This window comes from Onychomys torridus, chromosome 2, assembly GCF_903995425.1.
Source record: "Onychomys torridus chromosome 2, mOncTor1.1, whole genome shotgun sequence".
Lineage (NCBI taxonomy): Eukaryota > Metazoa > Chordata > Mammalia > Rodentia > Cricetidae > Onychomys > Onychomys torridus.
The window spans coordinates 167,708,377-167,729,864 of record NC_050444.1 but is presented as its reverse complement, the minus strand read 5'-3'; the positions used below and the strand labels follow the sequence as shown (position 1 = coordinate 167,729,864).

Sequence of the window (21,488 nt, the reverse complement as noted above, 5' to 3'; positions counted from 1 at the left end):
CCCACTAATAAGAGGCCTCTCACCTCTTCCATCCTACCAATCCACCTTTGCCCGCTGGCCACTCCCCCAAAGAGCCACGTTCCTCTCTGGGTTCCGCCTCCTCCCTGACCCCACCCTGGCATCTAGTCCCTCCTTGCTTCCACTGATCAGCACCTCCCCATTTAGGCCACGCCCACATAGCCTGCCACCCCACCCCACCCTCAGCTCTCTGGTCCCCAGGGTTGGACTGAGACACTGACTTCTGGAATAAGAACCCACTTGGTGCTGAGCAACGACCACCTCCACCAGTAACACGGGAGCCGGCCACCTTTCAAATTGAGGCTGGCTCAGGAAGACTTGCATCCTGATGCGTCGTCGGTAATCCAAGGCCAGAAGCTGCGACTGCGCGAACGGGTGGGGAGGGGAGGCGCCAGAGTACAAAGGTGAACTGGCACCAGGTCCCTTCTACAGAGTGAACACTGGGAGGAGCAAGAGTATTTATTTGAATGGCACCTTTTGGGGACAGCCACAGCCCCACACCTGAGAGGTACACTACTGGGGAGTCTCAACAGGGATCAGGACGGGTACCAAAAGAACCTGAGCGCTGCAGGTGGGGCAAGAGAAACCCGGGGTGCCTCTCACAGATTGACCATGACTGGAGCTGTGGAAGGCATCCTAGGAGCCTGTTCCTCAGTCCAGATAAGCCTGGGTTCCAGTAGGAGGAGCATTTGGAGATCCCAGTGTCCTGGCACTACCCAGCTGAAATGTGGTTCCAGGACTGTGACACGTGACTGCATGTGGACCTGTGTGTGCCACAAAGTTCCAGACACTGTGTGGTCTTGTGTGTGGCCTTAGCGACAAGGATAGGGATAGTCTGCGCTTGAAATGACCTGCACCTTAGCCCAGCTTCCTGTGTCTGCCCTTTAACCCTACATGCTTCAGTGTGGTCTGGGATCCGGTGCTTGTGAATGATTCAGCATTGTTTTGGTCACAGTGGATAAGGCTTGTGGAATGATGGCACATGTGAGATGCTCATGTGACCATATAGGCATTCTCACATGCCTGGCCCTCCCAGGGACATGAGTGTGGCTCCACCTGTGTGCATCACTATGTGTGACAAGATGCAGTGTCACTAGCCATGGGACATGGAAGAACTTTTCCCCATCACAGGTAGTCTGTGGCTTTGTGGTACCTTCAGTAAAGTTCTCAGTTCTGTATCTACTGGCACTAGAGCCAGGGGTGTGTTGGGGTCCCCCTATCCCCACAGCTGGACCCAGATTCTCTAGGACCTCCCTAAACCTCCTCCCTGCCCTAGCCAAAGGCACAGCTGGTAAGAAAGGGAAGTACCTGGACCTTGGGGTCAGAGGTGAGGAGGCTGAGACCTGCCCAAGCTGGAATTGGCCTGGGCTCCCCTGGCCACACTCAACCTGGTAGTACAGGATTCCTAGGGCTAATGGCAGAACCTGGGTGGTTGTGAGGTGGGCAGGGCTCTCCCTGATCCTCATATTAAACTTTGCTATTTCAGTATCTAGGCTGGCCCAAAAAAGGCTGGGGTGTGTGTGTGCTAGAAGTCCTATGGCCTATAGGGTTTCATGCCACCTACTAGTTCTCAGCTTTATGGTATTGGGTAGCAGCCAAGTCAAGAGTAATCCTCACCCTTCTGAAGCCAGGAAGGATGAGTGTTAGTTTTTGCTCATCCCTACCCCCCCCCCCCCACCCCCCCCCCCCCCCCCCAACTTTGGTCCTACTGTGATCCAATCAGGTAACCTGGGTGGAGGCTGGGTTGTGGGTATGTGGAGTGGGAGACTTTCTAACTGGACAAACTGAATGGTGAGGGATGGAGAGGGAGTACACAGAGAAACAATATTCATACAAAATAATTTATTTTAAAATGTACCATTTATAATGGCCAGAGACAGCTGGCAAGCTCCTGCTGTGGCATGGGCAGAGGTATCCTGCCTTTTCAATTTCACTCTTATTAAGAGAACTAGCTGTTCAGCATCCCCACTGAGTAGAAGGGTCCAGCCCTTCCCAGAGAAAGGAACTGGGAAGGACCCTGGCAAAATGTCTTAAGAAAGGAAGGAAGGCGGGGTGGGGGGTGGGGGGTGGGAGGAGAGGAGGGATAGAAACTTCAATCAGGATGTAAAATAAATGAATAAATTTAATTAATTAAAAAAAGAAAGGAGGGTTGGGGATTTAGCTCAGTGGTAGAGTGCTTGCCTAGCAAGCGCAAGGCCCTGGGTTCGGTCCTCAGCTCCAAAAAAAAAAAAAAGGAAAGATGGCAAACTCCTGTCCTTTTGGCAATTCAGTATGTTTAGAAAGGTCAGGGGCCTGACGAGACATTCCTGGGTTCCTTTTCCCATCTGTACGACAGGGTCAGAGGGCAGTTTCTGAGGCCCTTAGAAGCCTGTATTTCTTAGAGGCTTTGAAGACTCTTTTGTCCCCATTGGTACATAACCCTAGAGACTGAGGGACACATATGTGTCCTTGGTTCTGGGGGACCAACTTCCAAAGCTTCTGTGTTCTTGACCTATGTAAGTCAGGATCCATCCATGGAGCAAGTGGGATAGCTGGCCTGGACCAAGTGCTGACCCTAGTTGTTGGCTAGGGCAAGAAAGAGGCCATCGGTAGTAGGGGTGAGAGCGGCAGTGGCTGCAGGTGGCCGATTAATGCAGCGCAGATTTCCAGTTTTGAGGGCACACTGCACAGGCCAGAGTACCACACAAAATAGCACCAGCAACAGCACAGAAACCAATGCTACACGACGCCAATCTCCAAATCGTGCCCAACAGTGGGCCAGACAGCCTTGGTTGGGTATAGGGTCCTGGACAGGTGCAGGTAGGGTGGGCTCAGCTGGTTTGCTCAGGCCTACATCCACACATACAAAGCCACTGGCCTCTTGGCCAGAAGTGGTGGGCAAGGGGCGGCAACATAGTTTGGTACCCTCAAGCCACACAGACTCCTCCCTCTGTAGGTGCACTGGCATCTTGGCCTGTAGCTGACGACTGGTGCGCAGTGCAGGAGCCCCAGCAGCAGGTACAGTTGTGGGCTGCCGGCAGAATGGGCAGGGTACAGCTTCTCTGCCAGGACGACCTGCAGGTTGGGCAGCTGCTAGCCTAGCCAAACACTCAAGGCAGAAGACATGAGTACAGGAGAGCTCCTTGGGTGTCTTGAAGATGTTGTCATAGCCTGAGAAGCAGATGGAACACTCTAGTGGGGAGGCCACCTTCTCTGAGCCAGGAGTACTGGGGGATCTGGGGCTGCCAACTGGGCCAGGAGACCTGGGCACTGTGTCTGTGGAGCTGCTCTGGTGCTGGGGTGTAGCTGTATGCCACACCTGCTGGCCTGATGACATGATTCTGAGCTGTGGAACAGAGATAGGCCATCATGAGCTGCCCTTTTCCTAGAAAGTCAGCCTGTCACACCTCTTCTCTTATCCAGCATCAGACCCAAAGATTCTAATGACACTATCCACCTGTAGGTACCTCCAAAATCCCACCCATAGCCAAACTGTAACCTATTCTCTTCTATTCATTACAAGGTCAACAATCCCATGGTACCCCAGGCATGGACAATCTAGACAGGGTTCAAGAATAGAAGCCACATGCTAGGGGTTGTCAACATGATGGCTAGACACCTGTTGCCCATCCTTACCCCTGCTGATAATGAAAGTGGCCCAGTGCAGCTACTATTTATGTCTATGCTCTGCAAGGCTGAACCCATGCCATAGAATACTAACAGTTCCATATGGAGAAGGCAGTTCCAAGGTGGAGTGACTTAGCTAGAGTCTTCTGGACCTGAACCAATTGGAAGCTGGGCTCTGGCAGGCTCATGAACTACCTGTGGCTCTGGATCAGGTGGAATGGGTTTGAACTTGGTCCCAGTGTGGGTCCCTGATTTGTATGGTATATATCTGAGTTGCCAGCAGATATATAAGGATTCTAGGGTCTCTGAGAGAACTGGGCCCATAAATCTCTGAGAAACAGGGAGGGACTTAATAGGGGCCTGAGAAGTTTCTTAACAGCGGCAGGCCAGCTTATTTGGTAGGGATAGGGACTAGTCCCAGAGGCCAGGGGTTAAAAATACTCCTTAGCCAGCCAATGGCCAGAGGAGTGAGGCTGCCTCAGACATGCCCATGCACACACACACACACACACACACACACACACACACACACACACACCCCTGCCCTGTTCTGCCAATATCAGAGTCATAGTTGCCTGTCAAGAAAGTGGGATGTAAAAGATCCAGGCCTTCTTTGGCAGCTCACCCTACTTCCCTGAGAGGAATCCTAGCAATGCACTGACTACTTAATACTGTTCACTAACCTTTCCTGGGCCAGGATGCTACTTCAGGAGACATAAGCATCCTGATCAGAAAAGAGTATTTCACTACAAAAGCCTTGGCTTTATAATTCATGGAACCCAGCAGCCACAGCAGAGATTACCCCTCTCCCTGCCTCACTGGTCAACCCCAAGTGGGTGAGTAAGTAAAATGGTCTAAGGATTGCTGAGTCATCACTGGGTCTATGTGAATCATCTGACATCACTGTGACATCATGGAGCCCCAACCTTCTGGCATTTGATGTCACTACTTCCTGGATGCAGTAGTGATCTTGACAAGGGCTATCCTCCCCAACCTGTGCTGCTCAAAGGACTAGTTCCCTGGCACTAGGCCTTACCCCAAGACTGCATAGGTGAAAGGTGAATACAGGCTGTGCTGGCCTTACCTGGTAGCTGGGAGTCAGCAGTTCCTGGGCATGATCCTCTTCACTGGCCACAGCAAAGCTCTGTGCCTCTAGGCTGACCAGCTCTAGCAGAGCTTGTTCCCCCTCCTTCAGGTTCGGCTCAGCCTCTGCTCCACTTGGCAGGTGTTCCTCCACAGGCCAACAGCCAACAGCCTTCTTGTGGTACCGGTTTAGCTGGCGCACCTCTTTTGTGTGTATGTGAGAATGGGAGGTAGGATGAGTGTGTTCATCCAAGAGCTGGCTGTCTGAGACAGGTGTGAATTCTCAGGCCATGAGCTTTGAAGCAGGCTTATTTATACCCTCCAGATAATGGCAGCTGGGGGTGTGGCCCTGAACACCTTGAACACCAGAGATTGGCTGGTCTCTCCCTGGCAGGCTCAGAATGGGTGGGATCCAGGAGAAGGGTTAGAGTCGGGATGGGTCAAGGATCAGCACAGGCCTCTGGTCTTAGGACTCCAGACTGAAAGTAGATGCTCAGATACTCAGACAAAGCCCCTATCCTTTGGAAAGCAAGTGTACCCATCCAGTCCCAAGTGTACTCAGAAACCCTTCACTGAGCTTAGCACACACTCAGACACAGCCCAATTTGCACTTTTCTGCCCCATCTACCTGTGCCTACCAATGTCCTCTGCTGCTTCAGCACCCTACTGCCTTTGGGGAACTCCTTGTCCTGGAGTCCAGGAAGTAGGGGTGAGAGATCAGGGTTAGGCAGGCCTGAGCAACAGCCTAGATGGTGGGCCAAGTTAAGAATGTTAGAGATGCTGGGTGGAGGTGGTGCACACCTTTAATCCCTTAATTTAAACTCAGGAGGCAGAGGCAAACTCTGTGAGTTTGAGGCCAACCTGGTCTACAGAGCGAGTTCCAGGACAGCCAAGGCTACACAAAGAAACCCTATCTCAAAATACCAATAAATAAATTAATTAAGTTAAATAATAATAGGGACACAGGCTGGCTACAATAGATTGTGGATACTTGCTTGGGCACCATTTGTCCCATACTTCAGGAAGGAAGCTCCTAGCCTTCAGATGTTCTTGGAAATATGGGATCTCAAGAAGCTTTGACCAGGTGACACAATAGAAGAAAGTGTTGGTCAAAGAGTTGGTGGGCAAGGAGCATCTAGGGTTGGGGCAGGAAGTACCACACTGGAGTGGGATGGACTAGAGACTGTGAGCAGTAGTATAGGCAGCCCCTGGCCTGCCCCAGGTCCATTGGACTGAGATCTTCTTGATGACCAGACTCAATAACTCCAGTGGTCTTTTCTCTTCCCCACCCACTTTGGTCAGGCCAGGTTCTTCCCTATCTCTGAGGTTTAGTTGTCTTCTGGCTAAGCACAGTGAATTGTGGAGTCCTGAGATGGGAGCTTCCACATAGGCCTGTGGGGAGGGTATGTTGCTGGGAGGGATATCATCATGGTGGAAGGAATGGCTGCCCTTAGGTACTCAACCAAAAGTACCCACTGAGCACCCAATGGTCCAGATCCCAGAAGCTGCCACAATTTTGCTCCTAGATATTTTTATGATCAAGGCCAACTTCAAAAGGAGCTAAGATATGGAGGATTGTAGGAACCTGGGACAATGTCTTATCAGAAGAAGAGAGCTGAGCTCTGGAAGGATTGAGGCTCTCCTGACCAATTCTATAAGTTCTAGTAATCAAAAATGGGGCTCAGGGGAAAATGGAGGTCCAGAGAGGAGGTGGGTTACCTAAGGAGGGAGATGGAGTTCTTTGAAGGGTCCAGGATTGTAAAGGGCATGAGTGTGCTGAGGAGGGAGTGCTGCTAAGGGCCCCACCCAAGTGTTCTGTATAGAATATGACTCTGTGTCACATGCTGCCTCTAGGAAGCTGGAGTCTCAGATGTTCTGGGAACAATCTTCAGAGGGATCCTAGGAATATCTAAGGTCTGAGGTCACCAAGGCTACCCAGTGAACAGTCAATGGCCAGAGGCAAATATGCCATGAGGCCTTAGGAATCTATCAGGCTTCTCACAGCCTTGGCCTCAGGGGAGTCAACTCCCTGCTGACAGAGGGGCCAGGTCTTGGAGGAGCTCCAGTCAATATAGTAAGAACTCAGACTACACTGTCAAGGGCAGTAAGTGGGGTCCATCTAACCAGCAGGCAAGTGACAGAAATCACCAACCAAGTCAATGTGTGTGTGTGTGGACATCAATATACTACTACCATTACGCACGTGTATACATTTGTGTTAGCATGTGCCCATAAGGCCAACCTTATTTCCTATTTCCTCACTCTGGGCCCCACAGTTCTAGGGCTTCCATCTCTGGGTGAGGCCCTTACTGACCCCATTCTTGTACCAAAGTGGTCATAGCCTCTCAGTAGTGCCCCAAAACCTACCCTGAGGATAGTCCTCACCACCAAGTCTATGGACCTGGATACAAGTGCCTCATGATGCACTGTTGGGAGACAAGGCATAGCTAGTGCATGAGGTCTTTTAAGATCAGGACTGTTTTAAGGTTCCCAGTCTTAGGCTCATCCCTCATCTCTGCCTGCCTGGTACTCATCATCTTTGTGGACCCCAAACAATGGATATGAGAGGCTGGCTGCATATTCTCATTTGGTACTGGCTGCCCTATGACCAGAATTCCTCCCAAGGCCTCAGCTACTAGCTGAGTAGAAACTGGTTTCCCCACAAGCAGGTGCACATGGGTGCTGAGATGGAACAGGTAGATTCTGGGGTAGGGAATACCATTGTTCTTGGCATTTTGCCCCATCTTTTAGAGTTGGATGTAGATGTGGTCTCATATTGTTTGGACATAAGATGGTCTGACCAATGGTGTCCTTCTGCACCCAGCAGTGAGGACAAGATCCCCAAAGACCTGAGAGCCTCTTGCTTAGTACTGATCATCTGGTAGGTTCGTTCATCCTGTGTCAGTTCTTCCAGTGCTGTGACCACACAGGACCAACCCTGTCGTAATTACTCTTAGGATCTCTGGCCTACCTCCTAATGCTGTTGTAGATCCTCTCTTGTCCCACCCATCCTAATGGGCTGACTTTGGAACACTTCCAGTGCTTCCCAGTAAAAATCACTGAGCAAATGAAGGAAAGGGTGTGAGGATCAGAAAGAGGAGGGGTGGGGAACAGGTGATACATGAAAGTGGCTGGAATAATCTGAGGTTTCCATTTTAGAGTGCTTGGGCACTGGCTACTTGGGATGAGCTGGGAGAGGAACCATCTGTGACCCTAGGGAGCCAGACTGGCAGCCACTTTCTCATGCTGCCTTCCCTGGTTGCTGCCAACATTCTTTCCCAATTCTCATTAGAAATCATACTGGAGAACCCTAGGCCTTAAGGTGCTTATGTTGACTAGAACATCCAACCCTGCTTTAGGCCCCAGAGTGTCAAGCTGTTGAAAAAAATGATGCTGGGTCAGACTCCATCCTGTTGCTTACACTACTTCAGATCCTGTCCTCAGGGCTAGGTCTTTGGTTTCATAACAAAGGGTCTGGGTCTGGGCACCTTAGCCCGATAGGATCTTACTCCTCAGCAATTTTCTGAAATATGACCAAGGGCAGAGTGCTGTGGATACCGCTCTGTAAAAATAAAATGCTGTTTGGCCAGTGGCCAGGCAGGAAGTATAGGCGGGATAAGAGAGAAGAGAATTCTGGGAGGTGGAAGGCTGGGGCGGGGAGATGCTGCCAGCCATCGCCATGACAAGAAAGAGATAAGGTACTGGTAAGCTATGAGCCACGTGGCAAAGTATAGATTAAAAGAAATGGGCTAAATATAAAAGTAAGAGCTAGACAATGATAGGCCTGAGCTAATGGCCAAGCAGTTTAAATAATATGAATGTCTGTGTGTTTTTTTTATAAGTGGGTTGTTGGACTAATAGGGCTTGGCGGGGCAGAGGGATGCTCTTTGGATGCCAAACTCATTTCAGGTTTCAGCAGACATCTTGGGCCACAGCCCTCTAACCAATGTATAAAGACAGCTACAGAAGTTAGAAAGCAGGGGCATTGTCTTAGTCAGTGTTCTATTGCTGTGAAGAGACACCATGACCTCAGCAACTCTTATTGAGGAAAGCATTTAATTGGGACTTGATTACTGTTTCAAAGGTTTAGTCCATTACCAGCATGGCTAGAAGCATGGTGGCACACAGGCAGACATGGTGCTAAAGAAGGAGCTCAGAATTCTATATCCAGATCCACAGGCAGCAGCAGGAAGAGAAAGTCATTGGGCCTGGCTAGAGCTTTTGAAACCCCAAAGCCCACCCTCAGTGACACACCTCCTCCAACAAGGCCACACCTCCTAATCCCTCTCAAGTAGTGCCATCCCTGATGACTAAGCATTCAAGTATGTAAACCCGTGCAAAGGCATCCTTATTCAAACCACCATAGGCAGGACTTCTAGAATCCCTATGCTCTCATTATCTAGATCCTCCACTAGTCAGCAGAGAAACATCTCTGGATTCAAGTGGCCAACATAAAGGGTCCTGCTTTCACTAAGGGTGACTTAGATCCATAAACTGTCAGTGGCCCCCACAAAGCCTAGTAAAGTATCTGTAGTCTTTTTTTCTGTTTTTTGTTTGTTTGTTTTGTTTTTTCAGACAGTGTTTCTCTGCTCCTGACTATCCTGGACCTTGCTTTGTAGATCAGACGGGCCTTGAACTCACAGAGATCCACCTGCCTCTGCCTCCCAAGGGCTGGGATTAAAGGCATGTGTCACCACACCCAGTTATATCTGTAGTTTTATCTGAAGAACCATGCCAGACTTCATTGGCACCTTCTATCTCAAGTCCTAATGAGATGGGTAATCACCTCCTGAAATGAGAAGGGTACATGTGGAACTGGCCAAGGCCACATGTGGAGATGGACTGTGCTATACTCACAGACTAGTCCCACCAGACAACAGATGGCAGGTCTTGGATCCTGCTGAGGGTATCCTCTTTGCCTCCCTGACTCCCTGTCCCCTGAACATGGCAATGGGGCAGTTGGCCCATACACATTGAATAGATGACCCTTGGGATAATAAGGCTAGAGGAGAGAAAATCTAGTCTAGTTTAATTGGTCCAACTTTAAATCACTGCTGCTATCTTGACCACTGGTTCAAGTATTGGAAAGTAAGCTCATAACACTGTTAGTAAGATGTGGGCCAGATGTTGAAGAAGATGCTAGACACCCTTGGCCCATAGAGGGAGGGTGGCATTGGTTAACAGAGCACCTTCTTCCACAGGAGCTACTGACCTATGCCACCAGCCACACTAGCAGCTCACAGGCACTGCTTCTGGAGGCTTGCAACAGCAAAGACAGGACCACTGACCAGCATGCTCTCACAAGCCAATGACACAAGTGACCTACAAGTGTTCAGATATGGAAGCTTCATAGTTAAACATTTTACTTTGAGTACTTAGCCTGAAAGAAAGGTAACTGGCTGGGAGTCTGTCCCTGGGAGACTAGGTTCTGCTGTTCTCTGGAATCAGGAAACCCAGAACACTCAATTCTGCAACTCTCAGAAATCTACGCCTTGGAGGCCAGCAGATAAATTAGCAGGCCAGTGCTGGAGCAACCTATCTCTGGTACCAGTTTCCAGGTTGTTTTCTCCACTGTCTGGGCCTTGGTTTCATTCTTCTTAGCTTGGTGGTGATAGAAAGAGTCCTATCTAACATGGGTTCCACTGGGTTGTCTCCAGAAGTTTTGACCATTTGGATCAGGCCTGTTACAGATGCTGGAACTTTGCTGTGACTCCTGAGGGGCCCAGACTCCATACGACTTGCTCTTGAGTCCTCAGGTCTCACAAACAGATGGTTACTCCTGTTAGACCACATAGTAAGGGTGGGGCAGAAGATCTCATGGCATGGAGATCTGCTCCCCTTAGCATTTGAATATATCTGTCACTGGGAGCCAATTATGGCCTATGTTAAGCCAGAGGCCCTTTGTGTGTTGGGAGGGAGCCTTGGGTCACCAATGCTGTGCTGTGAAGTCTCAGCTGACTTCCAGGTCAGACGTTGCTGATGTGGGCCTCCACTGAGGAGAAGGCAGAAGGATCCCTACTCTTGTCTGGGTGCTGCTCACGCCTGATGTATCTTGGCTTCCTCACTGAAATGGGGTTAGAGATAAAGCTGAGTCAGAAATAGGTGAAGTCTGGGTCTTTGACAGCACCACAGGCTCTCAGGAGCATAGTGAACAGCCACAGGGCACAAAGCCCATGTGTGGTGTTTATTCTAACAAGGAAATGATGCTCATTAGGCTCCACTTGTGCAAAGGCGGTTTCTTCTGATGGAGGTGCCCATGAGCTCAGCTGTTTCCTATCAGAACCCCAGACCCCACACCCTAGTACCTGGGCCTGGATCAGAGCCCAGCTCTTCCTTAAGACAGAAGCATAGACTATAACTGCATTATGCTCTACAGGGAGTTGGATAGCATCCACACCCTGAGTTTTGAAGCTTATGAACATAACCTTAATTTGAAAAAAGGTCTGTGCAGATGTGATTCTATTAGGATAGGTGAGAGTATCCTAGATTAACCAGGTGGGCTCTGAATCCAATCAATGACTATTATTCTCTTCAGAGGGAAAGAGAGACGTGGGTAATGTGGCCACAAAAACCACAGGATGTATGAAACATTAGGAGTTGGAAGAGACATGAGGGATTCCCCATCCACCAGGCCTTGGAATGCATGTCTCTCACCCCAATATCTTAATTTCTAACTTCAGTCTCCAAGAACTATCAAGGGATATGCTTTTCTTGAAGTGGCTAGTGTGTGTATTTTGCTGTATGGTGGTAAAGGTCACTGACAACACCTTAAGGTACTCAGGGACAAGGGCTGCTTTGAAGAACTTGAGACAGATATTAATTGGAACAAGGTAGGTCTGGGTTCATCAAGGAACTTACTTTATCTTCGAAAGAGAGAAACACTGTCACTAGTTCTCCATTCTAGACCTCTGAGCAGTGAAGACAATGAGATGGGGAAAGAAGTTAAGTAAATCTTCTCTGGGGCTAATAGTTGTATAACCATGGGCCAGTCAACCTCTGTGCTCATGGCCTCTTCTATACAGTGGGTTACAACTGCTCAGATAGGCCTGGCAGGAAAAGGCTCAAGAACTAACATATTCCTTGCAGCTCTCAAGCAGAACTAGACTTAGACATGACTACAGAAGAAGCAGGGAGTCTGGCCCTATGCTGAGGAAGGGAGACAGCATGGAAACCATGTGGGTTGAGAAGAAGAGAAGTAATGTCTGCTGAGCACCTGTCCTTGTCCCTGCCTTATGGAACAGTCTACTTAGAATACGTGAAGACAGGTCAGGCCCCAGAGAAGGACCTTTATATCTGGGGATAAAACCATAGAATAGGCTTTGAAGACTGGCCCACAGTAAGGCCCTTCCACCCAACTCCCGTAACATGCTGCAGCCTGTACCTGAAGACTGTGGCAGGGGGACCATCGCAGCCTTGAAAAGAGAAAGGCAAAGTGAGACTTGGATGGCCTGGCACAGGTACACACAGCCCAGGTTGTTCAGCCTAGCTGAGTAGGTTACTTACTGTTTCACCAGGCTGCAGGACAGGGGCTAGGGAAGAAAATAACATGTCACTCTGATGCCCAGCAGCTGCCTTAGCTCTGAGTGCCTTGAGCACCTGGAGCTTGGACAGCTGCTCAGCCACATTTCTTACCCTGGGGACTCTAAGCAGCAGGGCCCAACCTCATATTCTCAGCTATAAGAGCATCCAAAGTCACTCTGTGTTGGTGACTGTGGGCATAGGAGTCTGGACACAGTGGAGTCCCTGCGCCTGCTCTGTACCCACTGGGGACCATCCCCTGAGTGGGGATAGGCTCTAGACAGTATCCCTGAGGCTAGGCAGGCAGAAACTCAGCCACAGAATGAAGTACCTCTGTCTTTCCTGTAGAAAACCTCAGGAAGTTTACTGGAGCGCTTGAGGTAGAAGAACCCAGCCACAGAGAGGATGAGGCCTGTGCTGATGAAGAGTGTCCCCAGGAAGAGGGAAGCTGCCACATGAGGAGCCCCTGCAGGCAAACCAACAGCTGCCAGGAGAGCTGGGTCTTGGGGGATGGATGTCCAGTGTTCCTTGCTTAACCCCTGGGGCCCACCATTTCCTAAACATACCTGAGCACCATACTAGGCACCAGCCATATGTCAGAGCAAGGGCTCTGCACTCAGGCTCCTCTACAAGCCCAACACGCCTAGCCACAAGACCAGGGACATTATAATGCCCACCCTCTCCTGGCCCAGGTTAATTCCAAGCTCCTCTCTATTAGATTGGCCTCAGCCTCTTGGAGTGAGAACCCAAGCCTCCAGCCTGCACCTCACTTCTGATAGATGCAGTTGCCTCCTACTTAGCTCCATTTGTTTGTGGTCAGGACATGCTAGGGATTTAGTAGTTTGACAGAACAGTTTAACTGCCAGCTATGGGAAGTATCTTCTTTTTTTTTCAAGACAGGGTTTCTTTGTGTAACAGTCCTAGCTGTCCTAGAACTCACTTTGTAGACCAGGCTGGCCTTGAACTCAGAGATCCACCTGCCTCTGCCTCTGGAGTGCTGGGATTAAGGTGTGTGCCACCACTGCTCAGCTTTGGAAAGTATCTTACTGAGTGAGACTCCATGCATCTTGCTCTGTCTCATTAGCACTGTGCAATAGATGAGGCTAAGGTCCTGTCTATACTACCCCTACCATAAACACCATTGTTCTGTACAGCAGACTTCCACTGTTGAGGATAGCACCTTCAAGGGCAATTTCTGAATGAGAGGAGGGATGGGTTCTAAGACCCATGGAAAGAACTGAGCCCTCTCAGAATAGGACTCCAAGCCTAAGATCCAGCACTGTTGAAGGATAAGGGTCAGGGTGATATGTCCCTAAAGTGATTGGGTCACCTCAGAAGAGGCAGTCTTGTACTAGAGTTCAGTCCAGCTTCCTAACCTATGGGGCTCCTCTGACTTGGGCATATTCTCTCTACCAGCACCACCCCAGTCCCCTCTCTTGCTTGCCTGGCCACACTGCTACCCCACATTTTCTTCCACTCTTTACTCCCCAGGCCTTCATTTAAGGTAGGCCTAAAGACTCTGGAGATATGGACATCAGGTAAATAGGGCCTATCCCTTCCTTGAAAACATATCAGGAGGTATGGCCCATGTGTTTGCAGTCTCATCAGCAGCCTACATCCTATAAGAGCAAGTTGGGATGGGGCAATGCAATCCCTAGGGTCTGGGGGTCAGAGTGGGCACGGAATGAGGCAAAGGTTAAGCATAAGTGGGTAGCAGGGAGGGCTGCTATTAACAGAAGCTCTTTGGAGGCCATGAAATATCTTCATCCTATGGAATCCCAACATGTACCCACACTCAAGCCAAATGACTCCTGCCCCAAGGGATGCTGGACTCTCTCCAGACCTTTTTCTTGACCACAGCTCCTTGCAAAAAAAAAAACCAAAACTTTACGATGGATATGTCTGCTACAGTCTCAGTGGCTCAGGATTGGCACTAGTACCAATACCAGCTCTGATGATGAGCCCCAGCCCCAGGTCATAAGCAGAGGCACAGTTCTGGACTTATGAACTAAAAGACTTACCAAAATGTGGCTGTCCAGGTGTCCCTGTGCTTCTGTTCATGGGAAACTGCATGCCCCGGCCAGTGACTATGGGAGAGCAGAACTGAGCGGAGGCCCAAGCCATGCCCAGGACCCTACTGAGGCTTCCACATATAGTCCTAAAGGGACATCTCAATTTAGAGAGGAGAAAGCAAGGAGCAGTTCTCACCCATAGCTGTCCTCAGTGAACAGAACACTCAGGGAGGGGTCCAAGGGGCTGCTCACTGATAGACAACACTCCTGGGCAAGGTGGGTACTGCCATGGGAGAGGACAAATACAGTGGTTCTCTTGGTTTCTCCCCAAATTGGACATGAGGACCCTTGTAAAGTATAGGGGAACTGGGGTAGATAGCTTGGAGAAGACATACGAATTCTGCACTCAGAGCCATTGTATGTGGGGAGGGTCCCATTCCAGCACCGGACACAGCTAGCACTCCCATCTGCATTCCAGTGTCTGTAGCAACCTGCATGAGGAGAAGAGAGAGTTTTCAGCCAAAGTAAGTCAAGGTCATCTCACCGTCTTCTTCAAGCTTTTCTGTATGAATTGGCAATTTTCAACTCAGGAACATTAACATGTGGAAAACTGTGGGCACAGGCTCCAATTCCAGAAAAAGAAATAAACTCAACAGAAAGCATAGAGCTCTCAACCAAATTCTTTGGATACCTATCACTAAGGCAGTCATTTATTTTACAGGATGCCTGAAGACATCCAGAGGTGCTTAGGACAGAAAGCTAAAATTAATAGATACTATGTGAAGGTCTAGCTTTATCCACCAGAACCTCTACAAGGTAGCTGCCTATATACAGCAGTGTACCCTCACTTGGGCCTCTATATCGGGGCAGGTGCACATAGGTTTGTTTGTGTCCCTGTGCCTTTTCTCAGGGTCTATGTAGCAGGATCAAACCAAATTTCTACCCAAGATTGGCACTGACCAAAGCCATACCTTCATTCTGAGAGTGACCCAGCCTGTACTGGCTAGTGATTTGTGGATAGCTGTTTCCCCCTCTGGTCAGGACATCCTGGAGGCCATCTTATACCTTTACTTCTAACATCCCCAACACAAAAGATGGGCATACATGTTCCATAAATGTTGATGGGGTTCTAGAAGCCAAAGCTGGATATTGGGCAGTATGTAGAGCTAAACCATGGGTCACTGGACCTTAATAATGAAGGTTATAATATCTGATCTAAACAGATGAGTTGTGGTGAGACAGAAGCCTTTCTGTGGTAGCAGAGACAGTACCAACAGCAATGGACAAGTGGTCTAAGAGGGACATCAGCTCATTCCAGCTCTGCCAATGCTGTGGGCAAACAATCACACAGGAATAAAGTCCAAATGCTCAGTTCTACTTGGGTGAAAGATTCCTGCTCAAACATGGAATCATAAGATGAGGAGTAAGTCTCCTACAGTGGCCTAGCTTTATTCCTCTTATCAATTCAAAGCATGAGTAGATCTCATGAGAGGCATGTGTGTCTACTAAAGGCAAAACCAAGGAATATAGGGTCCGCAGTACAAAACCTAGCACCAAGAGTGATAATCTCAGTGAGACTATCAGAGTGAAATCCAGGGTAGCCAGAGCTACATAGTGATTCTTCCCAGAATCATCCCTTTCACTATCATTTCCTGTGTTGAGACGCATTTGACTCTATCATGGGCTTCTACTGGGTTGCTAAATTATATGCAGGGAAAGAGTATGGCCAGAGAGACATGTGGTAGCCTGAAGGCCTATGGGGCTCCTATGTCTCCCTACACAAATGTGGTTATCTACATCCCTGTACCTATTCCCAGAGCCACCTTGGATTTTAGATTCTGACTTGGCATCTTTCCTTATTCCAGCCTCTCTGTGGCATAGCAGCCTGCACCCAATGAGCCACCTCTGGACAGTTTGTAGTCCCATGAGATGCCAGGTCCCACGCACTCCTGTTAATGTGAAAGAATCCAGGAAAGTTCAACTTCCAGAACTTTAGGTTAGAAGGCTGATGAAGGCCCTTTGGCATCTGTAGTGGTTTGAAAGAAAATGGCTCCCATAGGAAATGGCATTACTAAGAGGTGTGGCTTTGTTGGAGGAACGTGTCACTGTGGGGATGGGCTTTGAGGTCTCCTGTGTTCAAGCCACCCTCAGTGTGGCACACAGTTCACTTCCTGTTGCCTACAGATTAAGATGTAGAACTCCCAGCAACTTCTCCAGCACCATGTCTGGCTGCATGCTGCCATGTCTCACCATGATGAAAATGGACTAAACCTCTGAAACTGTAAGCCAGCCCCAATTAAATGTTTCCTTTTATAAGAGTTGCCATGGTCACAGTGTCTCTTCATAGCAATAGAAACCCTAAGATAGCACCTCAGATTTTCTCTGCTCACTACAGAATAATGCCCTCTTCCCTTGTCACTACACTCATCTTTGATCCCTACCTCCCTTCCAGCCTCAACATCTTGTCCATGTCCTCCTTCCATTGCACCTGATCAATGTTTTGGAGTACCTGTTTTCCTGAGCAGCTTCTCTGGGTTCATGTAGTCTTGAGTGTAATGGAACTCAAGACAGGTGCCAAGTGGTGCCTCTTGACAAATCAAGGGACAGCTCTGGGCCAGTCTAGTCTAAAATAAACAGCAGCCTAGAGTCACCCCCCTCAAGACCCCCCTCACTGACCACCTTTTTATCACAACGATTTCTTTTTGCCTCAGGACAGGCCAAGACAGTGGGTGGCCCTGGTATCATCTCACTTGGGTCTTCCTCTTCAAGATGTTCCTATTTGCCTTCTCTCAGCAACCCTAATCTCTGTTAGCTGCCTCCAGAAAGTCCCAGAACCTTTTGTGGGACAGCGACCTCACCTTTGGCATGCTGCCACTGGGGCTGGATTATCTTCTGTGGTGGAATCATCTTGTACACTGAGGCTAGTGAACAGCACCCTGGCCTCCACCTTCAGATGCTAGAAGCATCCTCCTCAACTCACTTAGCACCAGCTGTGATGACCAAAAATGCCTCCAGAAATTGCTGGGTATTCCAGGGTCAGAATTCCCTCCAGAGGTACTAGAGAGATGACTAAGCAGTTAAGTGCACTTGCTATTCTTAAAGAAGACCTGGGTTTGGTTCCCAGAACCCACACCGAGGCTCACAATCATTCAAAGCTTCAGTTCCAGAGGATCTGATACCCTCTTCTGGCCTCTGAGGTTACCAGGTGTGCATGTTGTCCACATGCACACCACCAGGCAAACACTCACACATAAAATAAAAATAAATAAATCTTTTTTAAAAAGGATACCCCAAGAGCTGGAAGTTCCTGGAAGTGCTATCTTGGCTTAGTCTCCTGAACCCTGTGCCTCTTCCTCCTCCTCTGAACCTCTTTCTCCCTGTGCCTCAACCCTTTATAGAACAGTCCCTCACAGGGTCCTGCCTGGACCAGACAAGGGTGTGGTTAGGTTGCTCAAGAAGGAAACCCAGGTAGGCCTCCTTTGTACAATGCCAGTCTGTGCTGCCCCAAGTTCCTCCATCCCTCAGCTGTCTTGTCACTGAGGAATAAAAGATGTCTAGGAATGCTGGTGGGGTGGTGACTAGTCTCCTATCTACTTGCAACAAAGATGCTTACCTGGGCCACATAGGCCTGTGCCTGGGCAGGTAGCATTGAAGTCTACCACATCCATACAACACTCAGGTTGCTGGGCCTAGAGGAGAGACATCAGTGAGACAGGTTGGTAAGTGCCTAGCTCATGCCAAGGATAGCATTGGTCATAATAGGGTCCTATCTTTCTCATTAACCATAGCTCCAAAACTCTCTAGGGTCAAGTGACATCCCTTCAATAATGAGTATTCCTACTCCACTCCTACTGCAGCTCATATTGGCAAAGCACTGGAAAAACTCTAGCCCTAAACATAGAGACCAAACCTGGAAGTTACTGGTACAAACAGAGTTGGGGTTATCTCCCTTTGGGGGCTATTTCTACAAGCACCTGGATTACACTACTGTCACATCACATGAATCACTAATCAATAGGTCCTTTTCCCACTGGCTCCAAGTCTAGACTATGCAGAGCCTGTGACCAGTGAATATTTGACAACTGAATAACTCCCCAAGTATAAGGCTAGAATCTGGCTAAGTGTGTCCAACACTAGCTACCCAAAAAGGCCAGGAAGGGTAAGACCTAATGAATTAGTGTAAATTGGCCTGGGGCCTAGGCCTTGGACAGCCTGGCATGGTGTGGCACAGAACAAACTGCCCTAAAATAGAATACTTTGACACTGGAGAGAGCTGAAAGGAAGTCTTTGACTATCTCCTGCCCTTTACCTGCAAGGAAAGGCTAAGGCCCTCATAGAGCAGTGCCCTCCCTGTATTGAAAGGGTAGGCCCTTGTCTCCAAAGCCATACAGACAAGAATCTGAATAGCAGTCTGGGTAGGTCCCTAATTAATGACCATCAGATCACACCCTGTGTCCAATCACACTTCCTTAAAAATATCCCTCTTTCCCAAACCTAACATTAATATACAGGTGCCCTAATTTTTTTATAAAAGCAGTCAAGAACTGTAAAACTTATATTGTTTGTCTTTTCTCTATTTTTAATTTCTGAATTTTATTTATTATTATTTTTGCTTTATTTTGAGACAGGGTTTCGTTATGTAGTTTTGTCTGGCCTGGAACTCATTGTGTAGGCTAGGGTGGCGTCAAACTCATAGAGATCCACCTGCCTCTGCTTACCAAGTGCTGGGATTAAAGGCAAGTGCCATGACACTCAGCTTTTTTTTTTTTTTTTTACTTACTATTATTATGTGTATATATGAGTATGAACATGTACATGGAGTTCAGAGGACAACTTTTAGGAGTTCTTCAACTGTGGGTTCCAGGGACCAAACTCAGAGTCATCAGGCTTGGCAGAATGTGCCCTTACCTGCTGAGCCATCTTGTTGACCCTGTTTATGTTTGTTTTTAAGACAGGGTTCCAGCCAGGCTTTGGCATATGACTTTAGATCCCAGTACTCTGGATCTCTGAGTTGAGGTTTACAAAGCAAGTTCCAGGAAAGACAGAAAAACCCTATCTCCAAAAAAAAAAAAAAAAAGTATCCATTATGTAGGCCAGACTGGTCTTAAATTCACAATCCTGCCAGTCAGGGGTGGCACACGCCTTTAACCCCAGCACTTGGAAGGCAGAGGCAGGTGGATCTTTGTGAGTTTGAGGCCAGCATGGTCTACAGAATGAGTTTCAGAACAGCCATGGCTACAGAGAAACCTTGTCTTGAAAACAAAACAAACCCTCACAATTCTACTGCTTTAGTCTCCTGTGGGATAGGACTACAAATTTATGGTTTTTCTTGTGATCTGAGCTTGGTTAATAGTGAGGAGTGTCTAAAGGATAACAGGGACACAGGGGAGTATCATACCACCTTGGGAAGGATCAAGGCCCAGTGCATAAGCCTTGGCCAAATTAGTAAGGGATTCCCCAACCAGTGAGGCTACCATCCTTCCTGGCTTGGAGAGAATAATGTCACCCCAATTCCAGATAGCAAAGCTCAGCCCCCTGGAGTATCACTGCTTTCGTTCAACTACTTCTGGTGGGAGCCAGGACGCCTGACCATGTGTTCATCAGTTCTCCTGAGTAAGCAACAAGTGAGCAGGTAGCTCTGGAGGGTGATTCTGCAGAGATTCTAGGTCAGCTATAACAATAAGTAGGTCTGGCAGAGAAACTTCTAGAAAGCAGAACAAAATAGATGATGGGCAGAATTTAGGCATTTCCAACACTAGCAGTAGACTCCAAGGGAATTCCACCAGGGATAAGCTAACATCAGTTAACCTTAAGTTCAAAGACTGAGATTCTTATGGGACAAGGATCCATTGCCTTTGAGGAGGCTTCAATTTCTTGCCAGTGGGCACAGGATTACCCACCTTGCTTTCTGTAGACTTGCTCATGCCTCCCATCAAGAGGCCAGCCAGGAGCATGAGACACTGCAGTGTCATGCTGGGGAACTGACAGGGAGATCTGTAAGACAGAACGATGTGCAGGGAGGAAGTACTGGTAAGGTTGGGTGGGGCTAAGAGGGGGATAACTGAGAGGGCAGGACCAAGGCAGGGAGGGTAGGGCTTTAATGGAAAGGGTGGGGCAGCCTTTCAGGGAAGCAGTGATGCAGTCAAAGCACTCTTACCTGCCCCTCGAGGGAGACCTACAGACATCAGCTCCTCACTTGGGGATCAGTTGTTAGCATAGCTAGGACTGTAAGGAGCTCATAGGCCAACACACTATAGTTTTAAGACCCAAAGCTCAAGAATCATGACAGGTGGGCAGAGCCTTGATTGAGAGGGATGACTTGGTGCTCCTTCCAATAACATCATGCTGTCAGGATTCTGAAAGCAAGACCACTGTACCTCTGACTTCCCAGGATGCAGACACACTGTCCCAGTGAAGCCCCAATCACATCTTCAACACTACTAACAAGATTTGGTTTCCTTGTGGGTAGCTAGGAGTTTGGGGTGGAGATGAGTTCATTGGGAATTTTCAGCGATACAGTGTTCTGCCTCTATGAACTTGGGGAAACAAGAGTCTATAAAACCACGCTCCAGAGTAATACCTAAGCTTAAAAATGTAGTCACAAGCCAGGCATGGTGGCACACATCTTTAATCTGAGCACTCAGGAGGTAGAGGCAGGTGAATCTCTGAGTTCCAGGACAGCCAGGGCTACACAGAGAAACCCTGTCTCGAAAAACCAAAAAAAAAAAAAAGAGTAGTAACAAGAGGAAGGATCCAGAGACCAAAAAGGAGCACAAATATCACAAGATTTAAACCATAGAACACCTGGTGCCTGCGAACTGCTGGCTTAGTGCTTATATGCTTCATTTTTTAATATAATTAGAGGAAAACATGCACCTCCCACAGAGCCTTGAGGTAATATCATGTGTACAGTTTTTAATATTTTTTTTCCTGTTGGGGGATAAGGGTTTCATGTATCGTGGTTGACTTTGATCTTGATCTGTACCAATACTAATTTTGTTTGTGTTTTTTTAACTTTCAAAAAAGTTTTATGTATATGAGTGTTTGTCTGCATACCAGGAGCATGCCTGGCACCTGCAGAGGCCAGAAGAGGACATCAGATATACTGGAACTAGAGTTATAGATTCTAACAGTTACAGTTGTAAGCTGCCATGTGGGTGCTGGGAACAGAACACAGGTCCTCTGGAAGAGCACCCAGTGCTCTTAACTGCTGAGCCATCTTGCCATCTCTCTCATCTCTTGCCTCCACCA

The 21,488-nt window shown here is 48.5% G+C and overlaps 1 protein-coding gene across 12 annotated transcripts in view; it reads right to left on the bottom strand.

Annotated features, from left to right (window-relative positions):
* Positions 1–2,226: 2,226 nt before the first annotated feature.
* The window catches only part of C2H1orf159 (chromosome 2 C1orf159 homolog), a 33,025-nt gene continuing 13,763 nt past the window's right edge, over positions 2,227–21,488 (bottom strand). For 6 of the 12 annotated variants that reach the window (XM_036177891.1, XM_036177894.1, XM_036177896.1 and 3 more), the window contains 9 exons: positions 20,138–20,231; positions 17,851–17,926; positions 14,633–14,728; positions 14,247–14,312; positions 12,557–12,691; positions 12,211–12,236; positions 12,089–12,119; positions 4,709–4,911; positions 2,227–3,343 (listed from right to left, as the gene is read on the bottom strand). In XM_036177891.1, coding sequence (XP_036033784.1) covers positions 2,573–3,343; positions 4,709–4,911; positions 12,089–12,119; positions 12,211–12,236; positions 12,557–12,691; positions 14,247–14,312; positions 14,633–14,728; positions 17,851–17,926; positions 20,138–20,231 — 1,498 coding nt within the window. In that variant the 3' untranslated portion in view covers positions 2,227–2,572. Of the gene's footprint in view, positions 3,344–4,708; positions 4,912–9,364; positions 10,772–12,088; positions 12,120–12,210; positions 12,237–12,556; positions 12,692–14,246; positions 14,521–14,632; positions 14,729–17,850; positions 17,927–20,137; positions 20,232–21,488 lie in introns of those variants that run through there. The other 6 variants (XM_036177899.1, XM_036177897.1, XM_036177898.1 and 3 more) reach the window with 5 other exon arrangements.